Source organism: Salvelinus fontinalis, chromosome 33 (assembly GCF_029448725.1).
Source record: "Salvelinus fontinalis isolate EN_2023a chromosome 33, ASM2944872v1, whole genome shotgun sequence".
In the NCBI taxonomy this organism is placed as follows: domain Eukaryota; kingdom Metazoa; phylum Chordata; class Actinopteri; order Salmoniformes; family Salmonidae; genus Salvelinus; species Salvelinus fontinalis.
Window position 1 is genome coordinate 13,143,779 of NC_074697.1, and position 25,957 is coordinate 13,169,735.

A 25,957-nucleotide genomic window follows, 5' to 3' on the forward strand; every position below is an offset into this window, starting at 1 on the left:
CTGTAGGGGACTGTCATCTGTCTATAGCAGCAGTAAACTGTTACCAGAACAGTGGTCTCTGTAGGGGACTGTCATCTGTCTATAGCAGCAGTAAACTGTTACCAGAACAGTGGTCTCTGTAGGGGACTGTCATCTGTCTATAGCAGCAGTAAACTGTTACCAGAACAGTGGTCTAGAGGGCTGTCATCTGTCTATAGCAGCAGTAAACTGTTACCAGAACAGTGGTCTAGAGGACTGTCATCTGTCTATAGCAGCAGTAAACTGTTACCAGAACAGTGGTCTAGAGGACTGTCATCTGTCTATAGCAGCAGTAAACTGTTACCAGAACAGTGGTCTAGAGGACTGTCATCTGTCTATAGCAGCAGTAAACTGTTACCAGAACAGTGGTCTCTGTAGGGGACTGTCATCTGTCTATAGCAACAGTAAACTGTTACCAGAACAGTGGTCTAGGGGACTGTCATCTGTCTATAGCAGCAGTAAACTGTTACCAGAACAGTGGTCTCTGTAGGGGACTGTCATCTGTCTATAGCAGCAGTAAACTGTTACCAGAACAGTGGTCTAGGGGACTGTCATCTGTCTATAGCAGCAGTAAACTGTTACCAGAACAGTGGTCTCTGTAGGGGACTGTCATCTGTCTATAGCAGCAGTAAACTGTTACCAGAACAGTGGTCTAGGGGACTGTCATCTGTCTATAGCAGCAGTAAACTGTTACCAGAACAGTGGTCTAGAGGGCTGTCATCTGTCTATAGCAGCAGTAAACTGTCACCAGAACAGTGGTCTAGGGGACTGTCATCTGTCTATAGCAGCAGTAAACTGTTACCAGAACAGTGGTCTAGAGGGCTGTCATCTGTCTATAGCAGCAGTAAACTGTTACCAGAACAGTGGTCTAGGGGACTGTCATCTGTCTATAGCAACAGTAAACTGTTACCAGAACAGTGGTCTAGGGGACTGTCATCTGTCTATAGCAGCAGTAAACTGTTACCAGAACAGTGGTCTCTGTAGGGGACTGTCATCTGTCTATAGCAGCAGTAAACTGTTACCAGAACAGTGGTCTAGGGGACTGTCATCTGTCTATAGCAGCAGTAAACTGTTACCAGAACAGTGGTCTCTGTAGGGGGCTGTCATCTGTCTATAGCAGCAGTAAACTGTTACCAGAACAGTGGTCTAGAGGACTGTCATCTGTCTATAGCAGCAGTAAACTGTTACCAGAACAGTGGTCTAGGGGGCTGTCATCTGTCTATAGCAGCAGTAAACTGTTACCAGAACAGTGGTCTCTGTAGGGGGCTGTCATCTGTCTATAGCAGCAGTAAACTGTTACCAGAACAGTGGTCTAGGGGACTGTCATCTGTCTATAGCAGCAGTAAACTGTTACCAGAACAGTGGTCTCTGTAGGGGACTGTCATCTGTCTATAGCAGCAGTAAACTGTTACCAGAACAGTGGTCTCTGTAGGGGACTGTCATCTGTCTATAGCAGCAGTAAACTGTTACCAGAACAGTGGTCTAGGGGACTGTCATCTGTCTATAGCAGCAGTAAACTGTTACCAGAACAGTGGTCTAGGGGACTGTCATCTGTCTATAGCAGCAGTAAACTGTTACCAGAACAGTGGTCTAGGGGACTGTCATCTGTCTATAGCAGCAGTAAACTGTTACCAGAACAGTGGTCTAGGGGACTGTCATCTGTCTATAGCAGCAGTAAACTGTTACCAGAACAGTGGTCTAGGGGACTGTCATCTGTCTATAGCAGCAGTAAACTGTTACCAGAACAGTGGTCTCTGTAGGGGACTGTCATCTGTCTATAGCAGCAGTAAACTGTTACCAGAACAGTGGTCTAGGGGGCTGTCATCTGTCTATAGCAACAGTAAACTGTTACCAGAACAGTGGTCTCTGTAGGGGACTGTCATCTGTCTATAGCAGCAGTAAACTGTTACCAGAACAGTGGTCTCTGTAGGGGACTGTCATCTGTCTATAGCAGCAGTAAACTGTTACCAGAACAGTGGTCTCTGTAGGGGACTGTCATCTGTCTATAGCAGCAGTAAACTGTTACCAGAACAGTGGTCTAGAGGACTGTCATCTGTCTATAGCAGCAGTAAACTGTTACCAGAACAGTGGTCTAGAGGACTGTCATCTGTCTATAGCAGCAGTAAACTGTTACCAGAACAGTGGTGTAGAGGACTGTCATCTGTCTATAGCAGCAGTAAACTGTTACCAGAACAGTGGTCTCTGTAGGGGACTGTCATCTGTCTATAGCAGCAGTAAACTGTTACCAGAACAGTGGTCTAGAGGACTGTCATCTGTCTATAGCAGCAGTAAACTGTTACCAGAACAGTGGTCTCTGTAGGGGACTGTCATCTGTCTATAGCAGCAGTAAACTGTTACCAGAACAGTGGTCTCTGTAGGGGGCTGTCATCTGTCTATAGCAGCAGTAAACTGTTACCAGAACAGTGGTCTCTGTAGGGGACTGTCATCTGTCTATAGCAGCAGTAAACTGTTACCAGAACAGTGGTCTAGGGGGCTGTCATCTGTCTATAGCAGCAGTAAACTGTTACCAGAACAGTGGTCTCTGTAGGGGACTGTCATCTGTCTATAGCAGCAGTAAACTGTTACCAGAACAGTGGTCTAGAGGGCTGTCATCTGTCTATAGCAGCAGTAAACTGTTACCAGAACAGTGGTCTAGAGGACTGTCATCTGTCTATAGCAGCAGTAAACTGTTACCAGAACAGTGGTCTAGAGGACTGTCATCTGTCTATAGCAGCAGTAAACTGTTACCAGAACAGTGGTCTAGAGGACTGTCATCTGTCTATAGCAGCAGTAAACTGTTACCAGAACAGTGGTCTCTGTAGGGGACTGTCATCTGTCTATAGCAGCAGTAAACTGTTACCAGAACAGTGGTCTCTGTAGGGGACTGTCATCTGTCTATAGCAGCAGTAAACTGTTACCAGAACAGTGGTCTCTGTAGGGGACTGTCATCTGTCTATAGCAGCAGTAAACTGTTACCAGAACAGTGGTCTAGAGGGCTGTCATCTGTCTATAGCAGCAGTAAACTGTTACCAGAACAGTGGTCTAGAGGACTGTCATCTGTCTATAGCAGCAGTAAACTGTTACCAGAACAGTGGTCTAGAGGACTGTCATCTGTCTATAGCAGCAGTAAACTGTTACCAGAACAGTGGTCTAGAGGACTGTCATCTGTCTATAGCAGCAGTAAACTGTTACCAGAACAGTGGTCTCTGTAGGGGACTGTCATCTGTCTATAGCAACAGTAAACTGTTACCAGAACAGTGGTCTAGGGGACTGTCATCTGTCTATAGCAGCAGTAAACTGTTACCAGAACAGTGGTCTCTGTAGGGGACTGTCATCTGTCTATAGCAGCAGTAAACTGTTACCAGAACAGTGGTCTAGGGGACTGTCATCTGTCTATAGCAGCAGTAAACTGTTACCAGAACAGTGGTCTCTGTAGGGGACTGTCATCTGTCTATAGCAGCAGTAAACTGTTACCAGAACAGTGGTCTAGGGGACTGTCATCTGTCTATAGCAGCAGTAAACTGTTACCAGAACAGTGGTCTAGAGGGCTGTCATCTGTCTATAGCAGCAGTAAACTGTCACCAGAACAGTGGTCTAGGGGACTGTCATCTGTCTATAGCAGCAGTAAACTGTTACCAGAACAGTGGTCTAGAGGGCTGTCATCTGTCTATAGCAGCAGTAAACTGTTACCAGAACAGTGGTCTAGGGGACTGTCATCTGTCTATAGCAACAGTAAACTGTTACCAGAACAGTGGTCTAGGGGACTGTCATCTGTCTATAGCAGCAGTAAACTGTTACCAGAACAGTGGTCTCTGTAGGGGACTGTCATCTGTCTATAGCAGCAGTAAACTGTTACCAGAACAGTGGTCTAGGGGACTGTCATCTGTCTATAGCAGCAGTAAACTGTTACCAGAACAGTGGTCTCTGTAGGGGGCTGTCATCTGTCTATAGCAGCAGTAAACTGTTACCAGAACAGTGGTCTAGAGGACTGTCATCTGTCTATAGCAGCAGTAAACTGTTACCAGAACAGTGGTCTAGGGGGCTGTCATCTGTCTATAGCAGCAGTAAACTGTTACCAGAACAGTGGTCTCTGTAGGGGGCTGTCATCTGTCTATAGCAGCAGTAAACTGTTACCAGAACAGTGGTCTAGGGGACTGTCATCTGTCTATAGCAGCAGTAAACTGTTACCAGAACAGTGGTCTCTGTAGGGGACTGTCATCTGTCTATAGCAGCAGTAAACTGTTACCAGAACAGTGGTCTCTGTAGGGGACTGTCATCTGTCTATAGCAGCAGTAAACTGTTACCAGAACAGTGGTCTAGGGGACTGTCATCTGTCTATAGCAGCAGTAAACTGTTACCAGAACAGTGGTCTAGGGGACTGTCATCTGTCTATAGCAGCAGTAAACTGTTACCAGAACAGTGGTCTAGGGGACTGTCATCTGTCTATAGCAGCAGTAAACTGTTACCAGAACAGTGGTCTAGGGGACTGTCATCTGTCTATAGCAGCAGTAAACTGTTACCAGAACAGTGGTCTAGGGGACTGTCATCTGTCTATAGCAGCAGTAAACTGTTACCAGAACAGTGGTCTCTGTAGGGGACTGTCATCTGTCTATAGCAGCAGTAAACTGTTACCAGAACAGTGGTCTAGGGGGCTGTCATCTGTCTATAGCAACAGTAAACTGTTACCAGAACAGTGGTCTCTGTAGGGGACTGTCATCTGTCTATAGCAGCAGTAAACTGTTACCAGAACAGTGGTCTCTGTAGGGGACTGTCATCTGTCTATAGCAGCAGTAAACTGTTACCAGAACAGTGGTCTCTGTAGGGGACTGTCATCTGTCTATAGCAGCAGTAAACTGTTACCAGAACAGTGGTCTAGAGGACTGTCATCTGTCTATAGCAGCAGTAAACTGTTACCAGAACAGTGGTCTAGAGGACTGTCATCTGTCTATAGCAGCAGTAAACTGTTACCAGAACAGTGGTGTAGAGGACTGTCATCTGTCTATAGCAGCAGTAAACTGTTACCAGAACAGTGGTCTCTGTAGGGGACTGTCATCTGTCTATAGCAGCAGTAAACTGTTACCAGAACAGTGGTCTAGAGGACTGTCATCTGTCTATAGCAGCAGTAAACTGTTACCAGAACAGTGGTCTCTGTAGGGGACTGTCATCTGTCTATAGCAGCAGTAAACTGTTACCAGAACAGTGGTCTCTGTAGGGGGCTGTCATCTGTCTATAGCAGCAGTAAACTGTTACCAGAACAGTGGTCTCTGTAGGGGACTGTCATCTGTCTATAGCAGCAGTAAACTGTTACCAGAACAGTGGTCTAGGGGGCTGTCATCTGTCTATAGCAGCAGTAAACTGTTACCAGAACAGTGGTCTCTGTAGGGGACTGTCATCTGTCTATAGCAGCAGTAAACTGTTACCAGAACAGTGGTCTAGAGGGCTGTCATCTGTCTATAGCAGCAGTAAACTGTTACCAGAACAGTGGTCTAGAGGACTGTCATCTGTCTATAGCAGCAGTAAACTGTTACCAGAACAGTGGTCTAGAGGACTGTCATCTGTCTATAGCAGCAGTAAACTGTTACCAGAACAGTGGTCTAGAGGACTGTCATCTGTCTATAGCAGCAGTAAACTGTTACCAGAACAGTGGTCTCTGTAGGGGACTGTCATCTGTCTATAGCAGCAGTAAACTGTTACCAGAACAGTGGTCTCTGTAGGGGACTGTCATCTGTCTATAGCAGCAGTAAACTGTTACCAGAACAGTGGTCTCTGTAGGGGACTGTCATCTGTCTATAGCAGCAGTAAACTGTTACCAGAACAGTGGTCTAGAGGGCTGTCATCTGTCTATAGCAGCAGTAAACTGTTACCAGAACAGTGGTCTAGAGGACTGTCATCTGTCTATAGCAGCAGTAAACTGTTACCAGAACAGTGGTCTAGAGGACTGTCATCTGTCTATAGCAGCAGTAAACTGTTACCAGAACAGTGGTCTAGAGGACTGTCATCTGTCTATAGCAGCAGTAAACTGTTACCAGAACAGTGGTCTCTGTAGGGGACTGTCATCTGTCTATAGCAACAGTAAACTGTTACCAGAACAGTGGTCTAGGGGACTGTCATCTGTCTATAGCAGCAGTAAACTGTTACCAGAACAGTGGTCTCTGTAGGGGACTGTCATCTGTCTATAGCAGCAGTAAACTGTTACCAGAACAGTGGTCTAGAGGGCTGTCATCTGTCTATAGCAGCAGTAAACTGTTACCAGAACAGTGGTCTAGAGGACTGTCATCTGTCTATAGCAGCAGTAAACTGTTACCAGAACAGTGGTCTAGAGGACTGTCATCTGTCTATAGCAGCAGTAAACTGTTACCAGAACAGTGGTCTAGAGGACTGTCATCTGTCTATAGCAGCAGTAAACTGTTACCAGAACAGTGGTCTCTGTAGGGGACTGTCATCTGTCTATAGCAACAGTAAACTGTTACCAGAACAGTGGTCTAGGGGACTGTCATCTGTCTATAGCAGCAGTAAACTGTTACCAGAACAGTGGTCTCTGTAGGGGACTGTCATCTGTCTATAGCAGCAGTAAACTGTTACCAGAACAGTGGTCTAGGGGACTGTCATCTGTCTATAGCAGCAGTAAACTGTTACCAGAACAGTGGTCTCTGTAGGGGACTGTCATCTGTCTATAGCAGCAGTAAACTGTTACCAGAACAGTGGTCTAGGGGACTGTCATCTGTCTATAGCAGCAGTAAACTGTTACCAGAACAGTGGTCTAGAGGGCTGTCATCTGTCTATAGCAGCAGTAAACTGTCACCAGAACAGTGGTCTAGGGGACTGTCATCTGTCTATAGCAGCAGTAAACTGTTACCAGAACAGTGGTCTAGAGGGCTGTCATCTGTCTATAGCAGCAGTAAACTGTTACCAGAACAGTGGTCTAGGGGACTGTCATCTGTCTATAGCAACAGTAAACTGTTACCAGAACAGTGGTCTAGGGGACTGTCATCTGTCTATAGCAGCAGTAAACTGTTACCAGAACAGTGGTCTCTGTAGGGGACTGTCATCTGTCTATAGCAGCAGTAAACTGTTACCAGAACAGTGGTCTAGGGGACTGTCATCTGTCTATAGCAGCAGTAAACTGTTACCAGAACAGTGGTCTCTGTAGGGGGCTGTCATCTGTCTATAGCAGCAGTAAACTGTTACCAGAACAGTGGTCTAGAGGACTGTCATCTGTCTATAGCAGCAGTAAACTGTTACCAGAACAGTGGTCTAGGGGGCTGTCATCTGTCTATAGCAGCAGTAAACTGTTACCAGAACAGTGGTCTCTGTAGGGGGCTGTCATCTGTCTATAGCAGCAGTAAACTGTTACCAGAACAGTGGTCTAGGGGACTGTCATCTGTCTATAGCAGCAGTAAACTGTTACCAGAACAGTGGTCTCTGTAGGGGACTGTCATCTGTCTATAGCAGCAGTAAACTGTTACCAGAACAGTGGTCTCTGTAGGGGACTGTCATCTGTCTATAGCAGCAGTAAACTGTTACCAGAACAGTGGTCTAGAGGACTGTCATCTGTCTATAGCAGCAGTAAACTGTTACCAGAACAGTGGTCTCTGTAGGGGACTGTCATCTGTCTATAGCAGCAGTAAACTGTTACCAGAACAGTGGTCTAGGGGACTGTCATCTGTCTATAGCAGCAGTAAACTGTTACCAGAACAGTGGTCTCTGTAGGGGACTGTCATCTGTCTATAGCAGCAGTAAACTGTTACCAGAACAGTGGTCTCTGTAGGGGACTGTCATCTGTCTATAGCAGCAGTAAACTGTTACCAGAACAGTGGTCTCTGTAGGGGACTGTCATCTGTCTATAGCAGCAGTAAACTGTTACCAGAACAGTGGTCTCTGTAGGGGACTGTCATCTGTCTATAGCAGCAGTAAACTGTTACCAGAACAGTGGTCTAGGGGACTGTCATCTGTCTATAGCAGCAGTAAACTGTTACCAGAACAGTGGTCTAGGGGACTGTCATCTGTCTATAGCAGCAGTAAACTGTTACCAGAACAGTGGTCTAGGGGACTGTCATCTGTCTATAGCAGCAGTAAACTGTTACCAGAACAGTGGTCTAGGGGACTGTCATCTGTCTATAGCAGCAGTAAACTGTTACCAGAACAGTGGTCTAGAGGACTGTCATCTGTCTATAGCAGCAGTAAACTGTTACCAGAACAGTGGTCTAGAGGACTGTCATCTGTCTATAGCAGCAGTAAACTGTTACCAGAACAGTGGTCTAGGGGACTGTCATCTGTCTATAGCAGCAGTAAACTGTTACCAGAACAGTGGTCTCTGTAGGGGACTGTCATCTGTCTATAGCAGCAGTAAACTGTTATTAGAACAGTGGTCTCTGTAGGGGACTGTCATCTGTCTATAGCAGCAGTAAACTGTTACCAGAACAGTGGTCTAGGGGACTGTCATCTGTCTATAGCAGCAGTAAACTGTTACCAGAACAGTGGTCTCTGTAGGGGACTGTCATCTGTCTATAGCAGCAGTAAACTGTTACCAGAACAGTGGTCTAGAGGGCTGTCATCTGTCTATAGCAGCAGTAAACTGTTACCAGAACAGTGGTCTAGGGGACTGTCATCTGTCTATAGCAGCAGTAAACTGTTACCAGAACAGTGGTCTAGGGGACTGTCATCTGTCTATAGCAGCAGTAAACTGTTACCAGAACAGTGGTCTCTGTAGGGGACTGTCATCTGTCTATAGCAGCAGTAAACTGTTACCAGAACAGTGGTCTAGAGGACTGTCATCTGTCTATAGCAGCAGTAAACTGTTACCAGAACAGTGGTCTCTGTAGGGGACTGTCATCTGTCTATAGCAGCAGTAAACTGTTACCAGAACAGTGGTCTCTGTAGGGGGCTGTCATCTGTCTATAGCAGCAGTAAACTGTTACCAGAACAGTGGTCTAGGGGACTGTCATCTGTCTATAGCAGCAGTAAACTGTTACCAGAACAGTGGTCTAGGGGACTGTCATCTGTCTATAGCAGCAGTAAACTGTTACCAGAACAGTGGTCTAGGGGACTGTCATCTGTCTATAGCAGCAGTAAACTGTTACCAGAACAGTGGTCTAGAGGACTGTCATCTGTCTATAGCAGCAGTAAACTGTTACCAGAACAGTGGTCTCTGTAGGGGACTGTCATCTGTCTATAGCAGCAGTAAACTGTTACCAGAACAGTGGTCTAGGGGACTGTCATCTGTCTATAGCAGCAGTAAACTGTTACCAGAACAGTGGTCTAGGGGACTGTCATCTGTCTATAGCAGCAGTAAACTGTTACCAGAACAGTGGTCTAGGGGACTGTCATCTGTCTATAGCAGCAGTAAACTGTTACCAGAACAGTGGTCTAGAGGACTGTCATCTGTCTATAGCAGCAGTAAACTGTTACCAGAACAGTGGTCTAGGGGACTGTCATCTGTCTATAGCAGCAGTAAACTGTTACCAGAACAGTGGTCTAGGGGACTGTCATCTGTCTATAGCAGCAGTAAACTGTTACCAGAACAGTGGTCTCTGTAGGGGACTGTCATCTGTCTATAGCAGCAGTAAACTGTTACCAGAACAGTGGTCTAGGGGACTGTCATCTGTCTATAGCAGCAGTAAACTGTTACCAGAACAGTGGTCTAGAGGGCTGTCATCTGTCTATAGCAGCAGTAAACTGTTACCAGAACAGTGGTCTAGAGGACTGTCATCTGTCTATAGCAGCAGTAAACTGTTACCAGAACAGTGGTCTCTGTAGGGGACTGTCATCTGTCTATAGCAGCAGTAAACTGTTACCAGAACAGTGGTCTAGGGGACTGTCATCTGTCTATAGCAGCAGTAAACTGTTACCAGAACAGTGGTCTCTGTAGGGGACTGTCATCTGTCTATAGCAGCAGTAAACTGTTACCAGAACAGTGGTCTAGGGGACTGTCATCTGTCTATAGCAGCAGTAAACTGTTACCAGAACAGTGGTCTAGGGGACTGTCATCTGTCTATAGCAGCAGTAAACTGTTACCAGAACAGTGGTCTAGGGGACTGTCATCTGTCTATAGCAGCAGTAAACTGTTACCAGAACAGTGGTCTAGAGGACTGTCATCTGTCTATAGCAGCAGTAAACTGTTACCAGAACAGTGGTCTCTGTAGGGGACTGTCATCTGTCTATAGCAGCAGTAAACTGTTACCAGAACAGTGGTCTATTATTGTGTGTGTGTGTGTGTGTGTGTGTGTGTGTGTGTGTGTGTGTGTGTGTGTGTGTGTGTGTGTGTGTGTGTGTGTGTGTGTGTGTGTGTGTGTGTGTGTGTGTGTGTGTGTGTGTGTGTGTGGCCCCGGCTTTTGTGGAGCAATGGGTAATGATTAGAGGTCAACCGATTATGATTTTTCCATTCCGATACCGATTAATCGGCCGATTTTTAATGACAATTGCAACAATACTGAATGAACACTGGTTGTGGTCCACCAACCAGAGAGAGGGGGAGAATGGTCCACCAACCAGAGAGAGAGGGAGAATGGTCCACCAACCAGAGAGAGAGGGAGAATGATCCACCAACCAGAGAGAGAGGGAGAATGGTCCACCAACCAGAGAGAGAGGGAGAATGATCCACCAACCAGAGAGAGAGGGAGAATGGTCCACCAACCAGAGAGAGAGGGAGAATGGTCCACCAACCAGAGAGAGAGGGAGAATGGTCCACCAACCAGAGAGAGAGGGAGAATGATCCACCAACCAGAGAGAGAGGGAGAATGGTCCACCAACCAGAGAGAGAGGGAGAATGATCCACCAACCAGAGAGAGAGGGAGAATGGTCCACCAACCAGAGAGAGAGGGAGAATGGTCCACCAACCAGAGAGAGAGGGAGAATGGTCCACCAACCAGAGAGAGAGGGAGAATGATCCACCAACCAGAGAGAGAGGGAGAATGATCCACCAACCAGAGAGAGAGAGAGAATGATCCACCAACCAGAGAGAGAGGGAGAATGGTCCACCAACCAGAGAGAGAGGGAGAATGGTCCACCAACCAGAGAGAGAGAGGTAGAATGATCCACCAACCAGAGAGAGAGGGAGAATGGTCCACCAACCAGAGAGAGAGGGAGAATGGTCCACCAACCAGAGAGAGAGGGAGAATGATCCACCAACCAGAGAGAGAGGGAGAATGGTCCACCAACCAGAGAGAGAGGGAGAATGGTCCACCAACCAGAGAGAGAGGGAGAATGGTCCACCAACCAGAGAGAGAGGGAGAATGATCCACCAACCAGAGAGAGAGGGAGAATGATCCACCAACCAGAGAGAGAGGGAGAATGGTCCACCAACCAGAGAGAGAGGGAGAATGGTCCACCAACCAGAGAGAGAGGGAGAATGGTCCACCAACCAGAGAGAGGGGGAGAGAGAGGGAGAATGATCCACCAACCAGAGAGAGAGGGAGAATGATCCACCAACCAGAGAGAGAGGGAGAATGATCCACCAACCAGAGAGAGGGAGAATGGTCCACCAACCAGAGAGAGAGGGAGAATGATCCACCAACCAGAGAGAGAGGGAGAATGATCCACCAACCAGAGAGAGAGAGAGGGAGAATGATCCACCAACCAGAGAGAGAGGGAGAATGGTCCACCAACCAGAGAGAGAGGGAGAATGATCCACCAACCAGAGAGAGAGGGAGAATGATCCACCAACCAGAGAGAGAGAGAGGGAGAATGATCCACCAACCAGAGAGAGAGGGAGAATGGTCCACCAACCAGAGAGAGAGAGAGGGAGAATGGTCCACCAACCAGAGAGAGAGGGAGAATGGTCCACCAACCAGAGAGAGAGGGAGAATGGTCCACCAACCAGAGAGAGAGAGGGAGAATGATCCACCAACCAGAGAGAGAGGGAGAATGGTCCACCAACCAGAGAGAGAGAGAGGGAGAATGGTCCACCAACCAGAGAGAGAGGGAGAATGGTCCACCAACCAGAGAGAGAGGGAGAATGATCCACCAACCAGAGAGAGAGGGAGAATGATCCACCAACCAGAGAGAGAGAGAGGGAGAATGGTCCACCAACCAGAGAGAGAGGGAGAATGGTCCACCAACCAGAGAGAGGGAGAATGATCCACCAACCAGAGAGAGAGGGAGAATGGTCCACCAACCAGAGAGAGAGGGAGAATGGTCCACCAACCAGAGAGAGAGGGAGAATGATCCACCAACCAGAGAGAGAGGGAGAATGATCCACCAACCAGAGAGAGAGGGAGAATGGTCCACCAACCAGAGAGAGAGGGAGAATGGTCCACCAACCAGAGAGAGAGAGAGGGAGAATGGTCCACCAACCAGAGAGAGAGAGAGGGAGAATGGTCCACCAACCAGAGAGAGAGGGAGAATGATCCACCAACCAGAGAGAGAGGGAGAATGATCCACCAACCAGAGAGAGAGGGAGAATGGTCCACCAACCAGAGAGAGAGGGAGAATGATCCACCAACCAGAGAGAGAGGGAGAATGGTCCACCAACCAGAGAGAGAGGGAGAATGGTCCACCAACCAGAGAGAGAGAGAGAATGGTCCACCAACCAGAGAGAGGGGGAGAGAGAGGGAGAATGATCCACCAACCAGAGAGAGAGGGAGAATGGTCCACCAACCAGAGAGAGGGGGAGAGAGAGGGAGAATGATCCACCAACCAGAGAGAGAGGGAGAATGGTCCACCAACCAGAAAGAGAGAGAGGGAGAATGGTCCACCAACCAGAGAGAGAGGGAGAATGATCCACCAACCAGAGAGAGAGAGAGGGAGAATGGTCCACCAACCAGAGAGAGAGGGAGAATGGTCCACCAACCAGAGAGAGAGAGAGGGAGAATGGTCCACCAACCAGAGAGAGAGGGAGAATGGTCCACCAACCAGAGAGAGAGGGAGAATGATCCACCAACCAGAGAGAGAGAGAGAATGGTCCACCAACCAGAGAGAGAGAGAGAATGGTCCACCAACCAGAGAGAGGGGGAGAGAGAGGGAGAATGATCCACCAACCAGAGAGAGAGGGAGAATGGTCCACCAACCAGAGAGAGAGGGAGAATGGTCCACCAACCAGAGAGAGGGGGAGAGAGAGGGAGAATGATCCACCAACCAGAGAGAGAGGGAGAATGGTCCACCAACCAGAGAGAGAGGGAGAATGATCCACCAACCAGAGAGAGAGAGAGGGAGAATGGTCCACCAACCAGAGAGAGAGAGAGAATGGTCCACCAACCAGAGAGAGAGGGAGAATGGTCCACCAACCAGAGAGAGAGGGAGAATGGTCCACCAACCAGAGAGAGAGAGAGAATGGTCCACCAACCAGAGAGAGAGAGAGAGAATGATCCACCAACCAGAGAGAGAGGGAGAATGGTCCACCAACCAGAAAGAGAGAGAGGGAGAATGGTCCACCAACCAGAGAGAGAGGGAGAATGGTCCACCAACCAGAGAGAGAGAGAGAATGGTCCACCAACCAGAGAGAGAGGGAGAATGGTCCACCAACCAGAGAGAGAGGGAGAATGGTCCACCAACCAGAGAGAGAGGGAGAATGGTCCACCAACCAGAGAGAGAGAGAGAATGGTCCACCAACCAGAGAGAGAGAGAGAGAATGATCCACCAACCAGAGAGAGAGGGAGAATGGTCCACCAACCAGAAAGAGAGAGAGGGAGAATGGTCCACCAACCAGAGAGAGAGGGAGAATGATCCACCAACCAGAGAGAGAGGGAGAATGATCCACCAACCAGAGAGAGAGGGAGAATGGTCCACCAACCAGAGAGAGAGGGAGAATGGTCCACCAACCAGAGAGAGAGGGAGAATGGTCCACCAACCAGAGAGAGAGGGAGAATGGTCCACCAACCAGAGAGAGAGGGAGAATGGTCCACCAACCAGAGAGAGAGGGAGAATGATCCACCAACCAGAGAGAGAGGGAGAATGGTCCACCAACCAGAGAGAGAGGGAGAATGGTCCACCAACCAGAGAGAGAGGGAGAATGATCCACCAACCAGAGAGAGAGGGAGAATGATCCACCAACCAGAGAGAGAGGGAGAATGGTCCACCAACCAGAGAGAGAGGGAGAATGATCCACCAACCAGAGAGAGAGGGAGAATGATCCACCAACCAGAGAGAGAGGGAGAATGATCCACCAACCAGAGAGAGAGGGAGAATGGTCCACCAACCAGAGAGAGAGAGGGAGAATGATCTACCAACCAGAGAGAGAGGGAGAATGGTCCACCAACCAGAGAGAGAGGGAGAATGGTCCACCAACCAGAGAGAGAGGGAGAATGGTCCACCAACCAGAGAGAGAGGGAGAATGATCTACCAACCAGAGAGAGAGGGAGAATGATTGGGCAGGTCCTTTGAAGGGAATCTTCCAGTTCTCTCTCTGATCTAATTTCCCTCTAGCTAAATAAACAGAAACACATTCAAATTAAATGCAAGTCATCTCCTTTCCTCCTCTTCTCCCCTCATCTCCTCCCCCTCCTCTCCTCCCCTCCTCTCCCCCCCTCCTCTCCTCCTCCCCACTTCTCTCCTCCTCCCTCCTTCTCTCCTCCTCCCCACTCATCTACCCCTCTCCTCACCCCCCCTCCTCCTCCTCCCCCGTCCTCTCCTCCTCTCCACTCATCTACCCCTCTCCTCCCCCTCCTCTCCTCCCCTTCCTCTCCTCCTCCCCACTCATCTACCCCTCTCCTCACCCCTCCTCTCCACCTCCCCACTCATCTACCCCTCTCCTCCCCCCTCCTCTCCTTCCCCTCCTCTCCTCCCCTTCCTCTCCTCCCCACTCATCTACCCCCCTTCTCTCCCCTCCTCTCCTCCCCCCTCCTCTCCTCCCCTTCCTCTCCTCCTCCCCACTCATCTACCCCCCTTCTCTCCCCTCCTCTCCTCCCCCCTCCTCTCCTCCCCTTCCTCTCCTCCTCCCCACTCATCTACCCCCCTTCTCTCCCCTCCTCTCCTCCCCTTCCTCTCCTCCTCCCCACTCATCTACCCCCCTCCTCTCCCCTCCTCTCCTCCCCCCTCCTCACCTCCCCTTCCTCTCCTCCTCCCCACTCATCTACCCTCCTCCTCTCCTCCCTCCTCCTCTCCCCTCCTCTCCTCCCCCCTCCTCCTCTCTCCTCCCCCCTCCTCTCCCTTCCTCTTCAACTCACACCTGAAGAGGGCCAATGATTAAAGAGAATGTAAACCAGCTAACACACACACTGCCAGCTGACTCACCCGTTTACGTAAACCAATGACTGCCTGCTGGCAGCAAAAGAGAATGCATAGGCCAGGCTGAGTTCCTGCTGCTAGATGGGCCAGGCTGAGTTCCTGCTGCTAGATGGGCCAGGCTGAGTTCCTGCTGCTAGATGGGCCAGGCTGAGTTCCTGCTGCTAGATGGGCCAGGCTGAGTTCCTGCTGCTAGATGGGCCAGGCTGAGTTCCTGCTGCTAGATGGGCCAGGCTGAGTTCCTGCTGCTAGATGGGCCAGGCTGAGTTCCTGCTGCTAGATGGGCCAGGCTGAGTTCCTGCTGCTAGATGGGCCAGGCTGAGTTCCTGCTGCTAGATGGGCCAGACTGAGTTCCTGCTGCTAGATGGGCCAGGCTGAGTTCCTGCTGCTAGATGGGCCAGGCTGAGTTCCTGCTGCTAGATGGGCCATGCTGAGTTCCTGCTGCTAGATGGGCCAGGCTGAGTTCCTGCTGCTAGATGGGCCAGGCTGAGTTCCTGCTGCTAGATGGGCCAGGCTGAGTTCCTGCTGCTAGATGGGCCAGGCTGAGTTCCTGCTGCTAGATGGGCCAGGCTGAGTTCCTGCTGCTAGATGGGCCAGGCTGAGTTCCTGCTGCTAGATGGGCCAGGCTGAGTTCCTGCTGCTAGATGGGCCAGGCTGAGTTCCTGCTACTAGATGGGCCAGGCTGAGTCCCTGCTGCTAGATGGGCCAGGCCGAGTCCCTGCTGCTAGATGGGCCAGGCTGAGTTCCTGCTGCTAGATGGGCCAGGCTGAGTTCCTGCTGCTAGATGGGCCAGGCTGAGTTCCTGCTGCTAGATGGGCCAGGCTGAGTCCCTGCTGCTAGATGGGCCAGGCTAAGTTCCTGCTGCTAGATGGGCCAGGCTGAGTTCCTGCTGCTAGATGGGCCAGGCTGAGTTCCTGAGTGAAGACATGAGGACACATCCATTGCACTCGATAGTGTACACTAGTTTGGGGCCATGGCAGGAGATAGTGTACACTAGTTTGGGGCCATGGCAGGAGATAGTGTACACTAGTTTGGGGCCATGGCAGGAGATAGTGTACACTAGTTTGGGTCCATGGCAGGAGATAGTGTACACTAGTTTGGGGCCATGGCAGGAGATAGTGTACACTAGTTTGGGGCCATGGCAGGAGATAGTGTACACTAGTTTGGGGCCATGGCAGGAGATAGTGTACACTAGTTTGGGTCCATAGCAGGAGATAGTGTACACTAGTTTGGGGCCATGGCAGGAGATAGTGTACACTAGTTTGGGTCCATGGCAGGAGATAGTGTACACTAGTTTGGGTCCATGGCAGGAGATAGTGTACACTAGTTTGGGGCCATGGCAGGAGATAGTGTACACTAGTTTGGGGCCATGGCAGGAGATAGTGTACACTAGTTTGGGGCCATGGCAGGAGATAGTGTACACTAGTTTGGGTCCATGGCAGGAGATAGTGTACACTAGTTTGGGTCCATGGCAGGAGATAGTGTACACTAGTTTGGGGCCATGGCAGGAGATAGTGTACACTAGTTTGGGGCCATGGCAGGAGATAGTGTACACTAGTTTGGGGCCATGGCAGGAGATAGTGTACACTAGTTTGGGGCCATGGCAGGAGATAGTGTACACTAGTTTGGGGCCATGGCAGGAGATAGTGTACACTAGTTTGGGTCCATGGCAGGAGATAGTGTACACTAGTTTGGGTCCATGGCAGGAGATAGTGTACACTAGTTTGGGGCCATGGCAGGAGATAGTGTACACTAGTTTGGGGCCATGGCAGGAGATAGTGTACACTAGTTTGGGGCCATGGCAGGAGATAGTGTACACTAGTTTGGGGCCATGGCAGGAGATAGTGTACACTAGTTTGGGGCCATGGCAGGAGATAGTGTACACTAGTTTGGGGCCATGGCAGGAGATAGTGTACACTAGTTTGGGGCCATGGCAGGATATAGTGTAAACTAGTTTGGGGCAATGGTAGGAGATAGTGTACACTAGTTTGGGTCCATAGCAGGAGATAGTGTACACTAGTTTGGGGCCATGGCAGGAGATAGTGTACACTATTTTGTGTCCATGGCAGGAGATAGTGGACACTAGTTTGGGGCCATGGCAGGAGATAGTGTACACTAGTTTGGGGCCATAGCAGGAGATAGTGTACACTAGTTTGGGGCCATGGCAGGAGATAGTGTACACTAGTTTGGGGCCATGGCAGGAGATAGTGTACACTAGTTTGGGGCCATAGCAGGATATAGTGTAAACCAGTTTGGGGCAATTGTAGGAGATAGTGTACACTAGTTTGGGTCCATAGCAGGAGATAGTGTACACTAGTTTGGGTCCATGGCAGGAGATAGTGTACACTAGTTTGGGGCCATGGCAGGAGATAGTGTACACTAGTTTGGGGCCATGGCAGGAGATAGTGTACACTAGTTTGGGGCCATGGCAGGAGATAGTGTACACTAGTTTGGGGCCATGGCAGGAGATAGTGTACACTAGTTTGGGGCCATGGAAGGAGATAGTGTACACTAGTTTGGGGCCATGGCAGGAGATAGTGTACACTAGTTTGGGGCCATGGCAGGAGATAGTGTACACTAGTTTTGGGCCATGGCAGGATATAGTGTAAACTAGTTTGGGGCAATGGTAGGAGATAGTGTACACTAGTTTGGGTCCATAGCAGGAGATAGTGTACACTAGTTTGGGGCCATGGCAGGAGATAGTGTACACTATTTTGGGTCCATGGCAGGAGATAGTGGACACTAGTTTGGGGCCATGGCAGGAGATAGTGTACACTAGTTTGGGGCCATAGCAGGAGATAGTGTACACTAGTTTGGGGCCATGGCAGGAGATAGTGTACACTAGTTTGGGGCCATGGCAGGAGATAGTGTACACTAGTTTGGGGCCATAGCAGGATATAGTGTAAACCAGTTTGGGGCAATTGTAGGAGATAGTGTACACTAGTTTGGGTCCATAGCAGGAGATAGTGTACACTAGTTTGGGTCCATGGCAGGAGATAGTGTACACTAGTTTGGGGCCATGGCAGGAGATAGTGTACACTAGTTTGGGGCCATGGCAGGAGATAGTGTACACTAGTTTGGGGCCATGGCAGGAGATAGTGTACACTAGTTTGGGGCCATGGCAGGAGATAGTGTACACTAGTTTGGGGCCATCGCAGGAGATAGTGTACACTAGTTTGGGGCCATGGCAGGAGATAGTGTACACTAGTTTGGGGCCATGGCAGGAGATAGTGTACACTAGTTGAGGTCATAGCAGGAGATAGTGTACACTAGTTTGGGGCCATGGCAGGAGATAGTGTACACTAGTTTGGGGCCATGGCAGGAGATAGTGTACACTAGTTTGGGGCCATGGCAGGAGATAGTGTACACTAGTTTGGGGCCATCGCAGGAGATAGTGTACACTAGTTTGGGGCCATGGCAGGAGATAGTGTACACTAGTTTGGGGCCATGGCAGGAGATAGTGTACACTAGTTTGAGGTCATAGCAGGAGATAGTGTACACTAGTTTGGGGCCATGGCAGGAGATAGTGTACACTAGTTTGGGGCCATGGCAGGAGATAGTGTACACTAGTTTGGGGCCATGGCAGGAGATAGTGTACACTAGTTTGGGGCCATGGCAGGAGATAGTGTAGTCTCCCTCCCTCTGTCCTGTCCTCTCATGATGCAGTGTAATAATTAAGCATTATGGCCTGTTATAGTTACAAATCCTAAATGTGTGTGTGTGTGTGTGTGTGTGTGTGTGTGTGTGTGTGTGTGTGTGTGTGTGTGTGTGTGTGTGTGTGTGTGTGTGTGTGTGTGTGTGTGTGTGTTGTCCCCTCCCAGTAGAAGGAGTGATGCGAAGTAAACGACGGTGTGTGTTGGAGAAGAAACAGCCCTACAGTGGAGATGAGTGGTGCTCTGGCCCCAGCACTGAAGAGGAAGAGGACAAGCCACGCCCTGCTACACACCGTGAGTAGACTACACCCCTCACGGGACACCGTGTAGACCACACCGCTCACGGGACACCGTGTAGACCACACCTCTCACGGGAAACCGTGTAGACCACACCCCTCACGGGACACTGGGAGTAGACTACACCCCTCACGGGACACTGGGAGTAGACTACACCCCTCACGGGACACCGTGAGTAGACTACACCCCTCACGGGACACTGGGAGTAGACTACACCCCTCACGGGACACTGTGAGTAGACTACATCCCTCACGGGACACCGGGAGTAGACTACACCCCTCACGGGACACCGTGTAGACTACACCCCTCACGGGACACTGTGAGTAGACTACACCCCTCACGGGACACTGGGAGTAGACTACACCCCTCACGGGACACCGTGAGTAGACTACACCCCTCACGGGACACTGTGAGTAGACTACACCCCTCACGGGACACCGGGAGTAGACTACACCCCTCACGGGACACCGGGAGTAGACTACACCCCTCACGGGACACCATGTAGACTACACCCCTTACGGGACACTGTGAGTAGACTACACCCCTGACGGGACACCGTGTAGACTACACCCCTTACGGGACACTGTGAGTAGACTACACCCCTGACGGGACACCGTGTAGACTACACCCCTCACGGGACACTGGGAGTAGACTACACCCCTTACGGGACACTGTGAGTAGACTACACCCCTTACGGGACACTGTGAGTAGACTACACCCCTCACGGGACACTATGAGTAGACTACACCCCTCACGGGACACTCTGAGTAGACTACACCCCTCACGGGACACTGTGAGTAGACTACACCCTCACGGGACACTGTGAGTAGACTACACCCCTCACGGGACACTGTGAGTAGACCACACCCCTTACGGGACACTGTGAGTAGACTACACCCCTCACGGGACACCGTGAGTAGACTACACCCCTCACGGGACACTGGGAGTAGACTACACCCCTCACGGGACACTGTGAGTAGACTACACCCCTCACGGGACACTGTGAGTAGACTACACCCCTCACGGGACACTGTGAGTAGACTACACCCCTTACGGGACACTGTGAGTAGACTACACCCCTCACGGGACACTGTGAGTAGACTACACCCCTCACGGGACACTGGGAATAGACTACACCCCTCACGGGACACCGTGAGTAGACTACACCCCTCACGGGACACTGGGAGTAGACTACACCCCTTACGGGACACTGTGAGTAGACTACACCCCTTACGGGACACTGTGAGTAGACTACACCCCTCACGGGACACTATGAGTAGACTACACCCCTCACGGGACACTCTGAGTAGACTACACCCCTCACGGGACACTGTGAGTAGACTACACCCTCACGGGACACTGTGAGTAGACTACACCCCTCACGGGACACTGTGAGTAGACCACACCCCTTACGGGACACTGTGAGTAGACTACACCCCTCACGGGACACCGTGAGTAGACTACACCCCTCACGGGACACTGGGAGTAGACTACACCCCTCACGGGTCACTGTGAGTAGACTACACCTCTCACGGGACACTGTGAGTAGACTACACCTCTCACGGGACACCGTGCAGACCACACCCCTCACGGGACACTCTGAGTAGACTACACCCCTCACGGGACACTGTGAGTAGACTACACCCCTCACGGGACACCGTGTAGACTACACCCCTCACGGGACACTGTGAGTAGACTACACCCCTCACGGGACACCGTGTAGACTACACCCCTCACGGGACACCGTGTAGACTACACCCTCACGGGACACTGTGTGTAGCCTCATCCCCTCACGGAACAGTTACCAGACCCAGATCAAGGATACTCCTGGACTTAATGGGTGTCCAGTAATCTGTCTTTGTGACAGAACTGCTGTCCATAACCTCCCCCCCCCTTAGGCCCTACTAAAAACCCATCTACTTAGGCCCTACTGAAACCCCCCTAGGCCCTACTGAAACCCCCCTAGGCCCTACTGAGGCCCTCCTATGCCCTACTGATACCACCCTAGGCCCTACTGATACCACCCTAGGCCCTACTGATACCACCCTAGGCCCTACTGATACCACCCTAGGCCCTACTGAAACCCCCCTAGGCTCTACTGAATCCCCCTAGGCCCTACTGAAAATCCCCTAGGGCCTACTGAAACCCCCCTAGGCCCTACTGAATCCCCCTAAGTCCTACTGAAACTCCTGTAGGCCCTTCTGAAACCCCCCTAGGCTCTACTGAAACCCCCCTAGGCCCTTCTGAAACCCCCCTAGGCTCTACTGAAACCCCCCTAGGCCCTACTGAATTCCTCCTAGGCCCTACTGATACCACCCTAGGCCCTACTGAAACCCCCCTAGGCTCTACTGAATCCCCCTAGGCCCTATTGAAAATCCCCTAGGCCCTACTGAAACCCCCCTAGGCCCTACTGATACCACCCTAGGCCCTACTGAATCCCCCTAGGTCCTACTGAAACTCCTGTAGGCCGTTCTGAAACCCCCCTAGGCTCTACTGAAACCCCCCTAGGCCCTTCTGAAACCCCCCTAGGCTCTACTGAAACCCCCCTAGGCCCTACTGAATTCCTCCTAGGCCCTACTGAAACCCTCCTAGAACGTACTGAAACCCTCCTAGGCCCTACTGAAACCCCCCTAGGCCCTACTGAAACCCTCCTAGGCCCTACTGAAACCCTCCTAGGCCCTACTGAAACACCCCCTATGCCCTACTGAAACCCCCCTAGGTCCTACTGAATTCTTCATAGGCCCTACTGAAACCCTCCTAGGCCCTACTGAAACCCCCCTAGAACCTACTGAAACCCCCCTAGGCCCTACTGAAACCCCCCCTATGCCCTACTGAATTCCTCCTAGCCCCTACTGAACCCCCCCCTCCCCCCCCCTATGCCCTACTGAAACCACCCTAGGCCCTACTGAAACCCCCCTAGGCTCTACTGAATCCCCCTAGGCCCTACTGAAACCCCCCTAGGCCCTACTGAAACCACCCTAGGCCCTACTGATACCACCCTAGGCTCTACTGAACCCCCCTAGGTCCTACTGAATTCCTACTAGGCCCTACTGAAACCCCCCTAGAACCTACTGAAACCCTCTTAGGCCCTACTGAAACCCCCCTAGGCCCTACTGAAACCCTCCTAGGCCCTACTGAAACCCCCCTAGGCCCTACTGAAACCCCCCTAGGCCCTACTGAAACCCCCCTAGGCCCTACTGAAACCCGCCTAGGCCCTACTGAAACCCGCCTAGGCCCTACTGAAACCCTCCTAGGCCCTACTGAAACCCCCCTAGGCCCTACTGAAACCCCCCTAGGCCCTATTGAAACCCCCCTAGGCCCTACTGAAACCCTACTGGGCCCTACTGAAACCCCCCTAGAACCTACTGAAACCCTCCTAGGCCCTACTGAAACACCCCTAGGCCCTACTGAGACCCCCCTAGGCCCTACTGAAACCCCCCTAGGCCCTACTGAAACCCTCCTAGGCCCTACTGAAACCCTCCTAGGCCCTACTGAAACCCCCCTAGGCCCTACTGAAACCCTCCTAGGCCCTACTGAAACCCCCCTAGGTCCTACTGAATTCTTCATAGGCCCTACTGAAACCCTCCTAGGCCCTACTGAAACCCCCCTAGACCCTACTGAAACCCCCCTAGGCCCTACTGAAACCCCCCTAGAATCTACTGAAACCCCCCTAGAATCTACTGAAACCCCCCTAGGCTCTACTGAAACCCCCCTAGGCTCTACTAAAACCCCCCTAGGCTCTACTGAAACCCCCCTAGGCCCTACAGATCCCCCCTATGCCCTACTGAAACCCCCCTAGGTCCTACTGAATTCTTCATAGGCCCTACTGAAACCCCCCTAGGCCCTACTGATACCACCCTATGCCCTACTGAACCCCCTAGGCCCTACTGAACCCCCTAGGCCCTACTGAATCCCCCTAGGCTCTACTGAAGCCCTCCTAGGCCCTACTGAACACCCTAGCCTCTACTGAAATCCCCCTAGGCCCTACTAAAACTCCTGTAGGCCCTACTGAAACCCCCCTAGGCCCTAGTGAATCTCCCTAGGCCCTACTAAAACTCCTGTAGGCCCTACTGAAACCCCCTTAGGCCCTAGTGAATCCCCCTAGGCCCTACTAAAACTCCTGTAGGTTCTACTGAAACCCCCCTAGGCCCTACTGAACCCCCTAGGCCCTACTGAAACCCCCCTAGGCCCTACTGAAAACCCCCCTAGGCCCTACTGAACCCCCCCTAGGCCCAACCCCTACTGAACCAGCCCCTAGGCCCAACCCCTACCAACCCCCCTAGGCCCAACCCCTACTAACCCCCCCCCCCCCCCCTAGGCCCAACCCCTACTAACCCCCCCATAGGTACAACCCCTACTAAAGCCCAAAATCTACAGTTTTTCTACCGTACCAATGGCAAATATCATGACAGGCAAAGTCTCACCATAGTGTTGTGGCTTGTCATGGGTTTTGGCGCCATCTAGTGTTTGACCAACAGAATGAACTCACTGATCTGCTCTGTGTGGGGAGAGGTTGAAGACAAGGCCTCTCCTTGATAATAGAGACAGTTTGTCAAAGGCGTCTTAAGGCTCTGTTTAACGTTAGGACCTTCGTAGGAACATTGGTAAATCGCAGAGCTGTTTCCCAAAACCATTAATGAAGTTACTCATTATTTAATGACTGCCCCAGACAACCTGTAGAGAAGCTAAGTATCTCTGTTAGTGAGGGAGATATGAGTCTCCAGCTTCAGTGATTGGGCTGGGCTGGTACCGGACAGGGAGAGATACTGGGCTGATACAGGGAGAGAGACTGGGCTGATACAGGACAGGGAGAGAGACTGGGCTGATACAGGGAGAGAGACTGGGCTGATACAGGGAGAGAGACTGGGCTGATACAGGGAGAGAGACTGGGCTGATACAGGGAGAGAGACTGGGCTGATACAGGGAGAGAGACTGGGCTGATACAGGACAGGGAGAGAGACTGGGCTGATACAGGACAGGGAGAGAGACTGGGCTGATACAGGGACAGGGAGAGAGACTGGGCTGATACAGGGACAGGGAGAGAGACTGGGCTGATACAGGACAGGGAGAGAGACTGGGCTGATACAGGACAGGGAGAGAGACTGGGCTGATACAGGACAGGGAGAGAGACTGGGCTGATACAGGGAGAGAGACTGGGCTGATACAGAACAGGGAGAGAGACTGGGCTGATACAGGGACAGGGAGAGAGACTGGGCTGATACAGGACAGGGAGAGAGACTGGGCTGATACAGGACAGGGAGAGAGACTGGGCTGATACAGGACAGGGAGAGAGACTGGGCTGGTACAGGACAGGGAGAGAGACTGGGCTGATACAGGACAGGGAGAGAGACTGGGCTGATACAGGGAGAGAGACTGGGCTGATACAGGACAGGGAGAGAGACTGGGCTGCTACAGGGAGAGAGACTGGGCTGATACAGGGACAGGGAGAGAGACTGGGCTGATACAGGGACAGGGAGAGAGACTGGGCTGATACAGGGACAGGGAGAGAGACTGGGCTGATACAGGGAGAGAGACTGGGCTGATACAGGGACAGTGAGAGAGACTGGGCTGATACAGGACAGGGAGAGAGACTGGGCTGATACAGGACAGGGAGAGAGACTGGGCTGATACAGGGACAGGGAGAGAGACTTGGCTGATACCGGACAGGGAGAGAGACTGGGCTGATACAGGACAGGGAGAGAGACTGGGCTGATACAGGACAGGGAGAGAGACTGGGCTGATACAGGGAGAGAGACTGGGCTGATACAGGACAGGGAGAGATACTGGGCTGATACAGGGAGAAAGACTGGGCTGATACAGGACAGGGAGAGATACTGGGCTGATACAGGACAGGGAGAGAGACTGGGCTGATACAGGACAGGGAGAGAGACTGGGCTGATACAGGGACAGGGAGAGAGACTGGGCTGATACAGGGACAGGGAGAGAGACTGGGCTGATACAGGACAGGGAGAGAGACTGGGCTGATACAGGGACAGGGAGAGAGACTGGGCTGATACAGGGAGAGAGACTGGGCTGATACAGGACAGGGAGAGAGACTGGGCTGATACAAGGACAGGGAGAGAGACTGGGCTGATACAAGGACAGGGAGAGAGACTGGGCTGATACAGGACAGGGAGAGAGACTGGGCTGATACAGGACAGGGAGAGAGACTGGGCTGATACAGGACAGGGAGAGAGACTGGGCTGATACAGGACAGGGAGAGAGACTGGGCTGATACAGGGAGAGAGACTGGGCTGATACAGGGAGAGAGACTGGGCTGATACAGGACAGGGAGAGAGACTGGGCTGATACAGGGACAGGGAGAGAGACTGGGCTGATACAGGACAGGGAGAGAGACTGGGCTGATACAGGGAGAGAGACTGGGCTGATACAGGGACAGGGAGAGAGACTGGGCTGATACAGGGACAGGGAGAGAGACTGGGCTGATACAGGACAGGGAGAGAGACTGGGCTGATACAGGGACAGGGAGAGAGACTGGGCTGATACAGGGAGAGAGACTGGGCTGATACAGGGAGAGAGACTGGGCTGATACAGGGAGAGAGACTGGGCTGATACAGGGAGAGGGAGAGAGACTGGGCTGATACAGGACAGGGAGAGAGACTGGGCTGATACAGGGCAGGGAGAGAGACTGGGCTGATACAGGGAGAGAGACTGGGCTGATACAGGACAGGGAGAGAGACTGGGCTGATACAGGGAGAGAGACTGGGCTGATACAGGACAGGGAGAGAGACTGGGCTGATACAGGACAGGGAGAGAGACTGGGCTGATACAGGACAGGGAGAGAGACTGGGCTGATACAGGGAGAGAGACTG

The 25,957-nt window shown here is 51.4% G+C and overlaps 1 protein-coding gene across 2 annotated transcripts in view; it reads left to right on the forward strand.

Moving 5' to 3' along the window:
• Positions 1 to 25,957, forward strand: part of bcl9l (bcl9 like) — a 305,409-nt gene that overhangs the window by 68,912 nt on the left and 210,540 nt on the right. The window contains exon 4 of one of the 2 annotated variants that reach the window (XM_055895132.1): positions 18,996 to 19,121. In XM_055895132.1, the coding sequence (XP_055751107.1) occupies positions 18,996 to 19,121 (126 nt within the window). The remainder of the gene's footprint in view (positions 1 to 18,995; positions 19,122 to 25,957) is intronic. The other variant, XM_055895133.1, reaches the window with a different exon arrangement.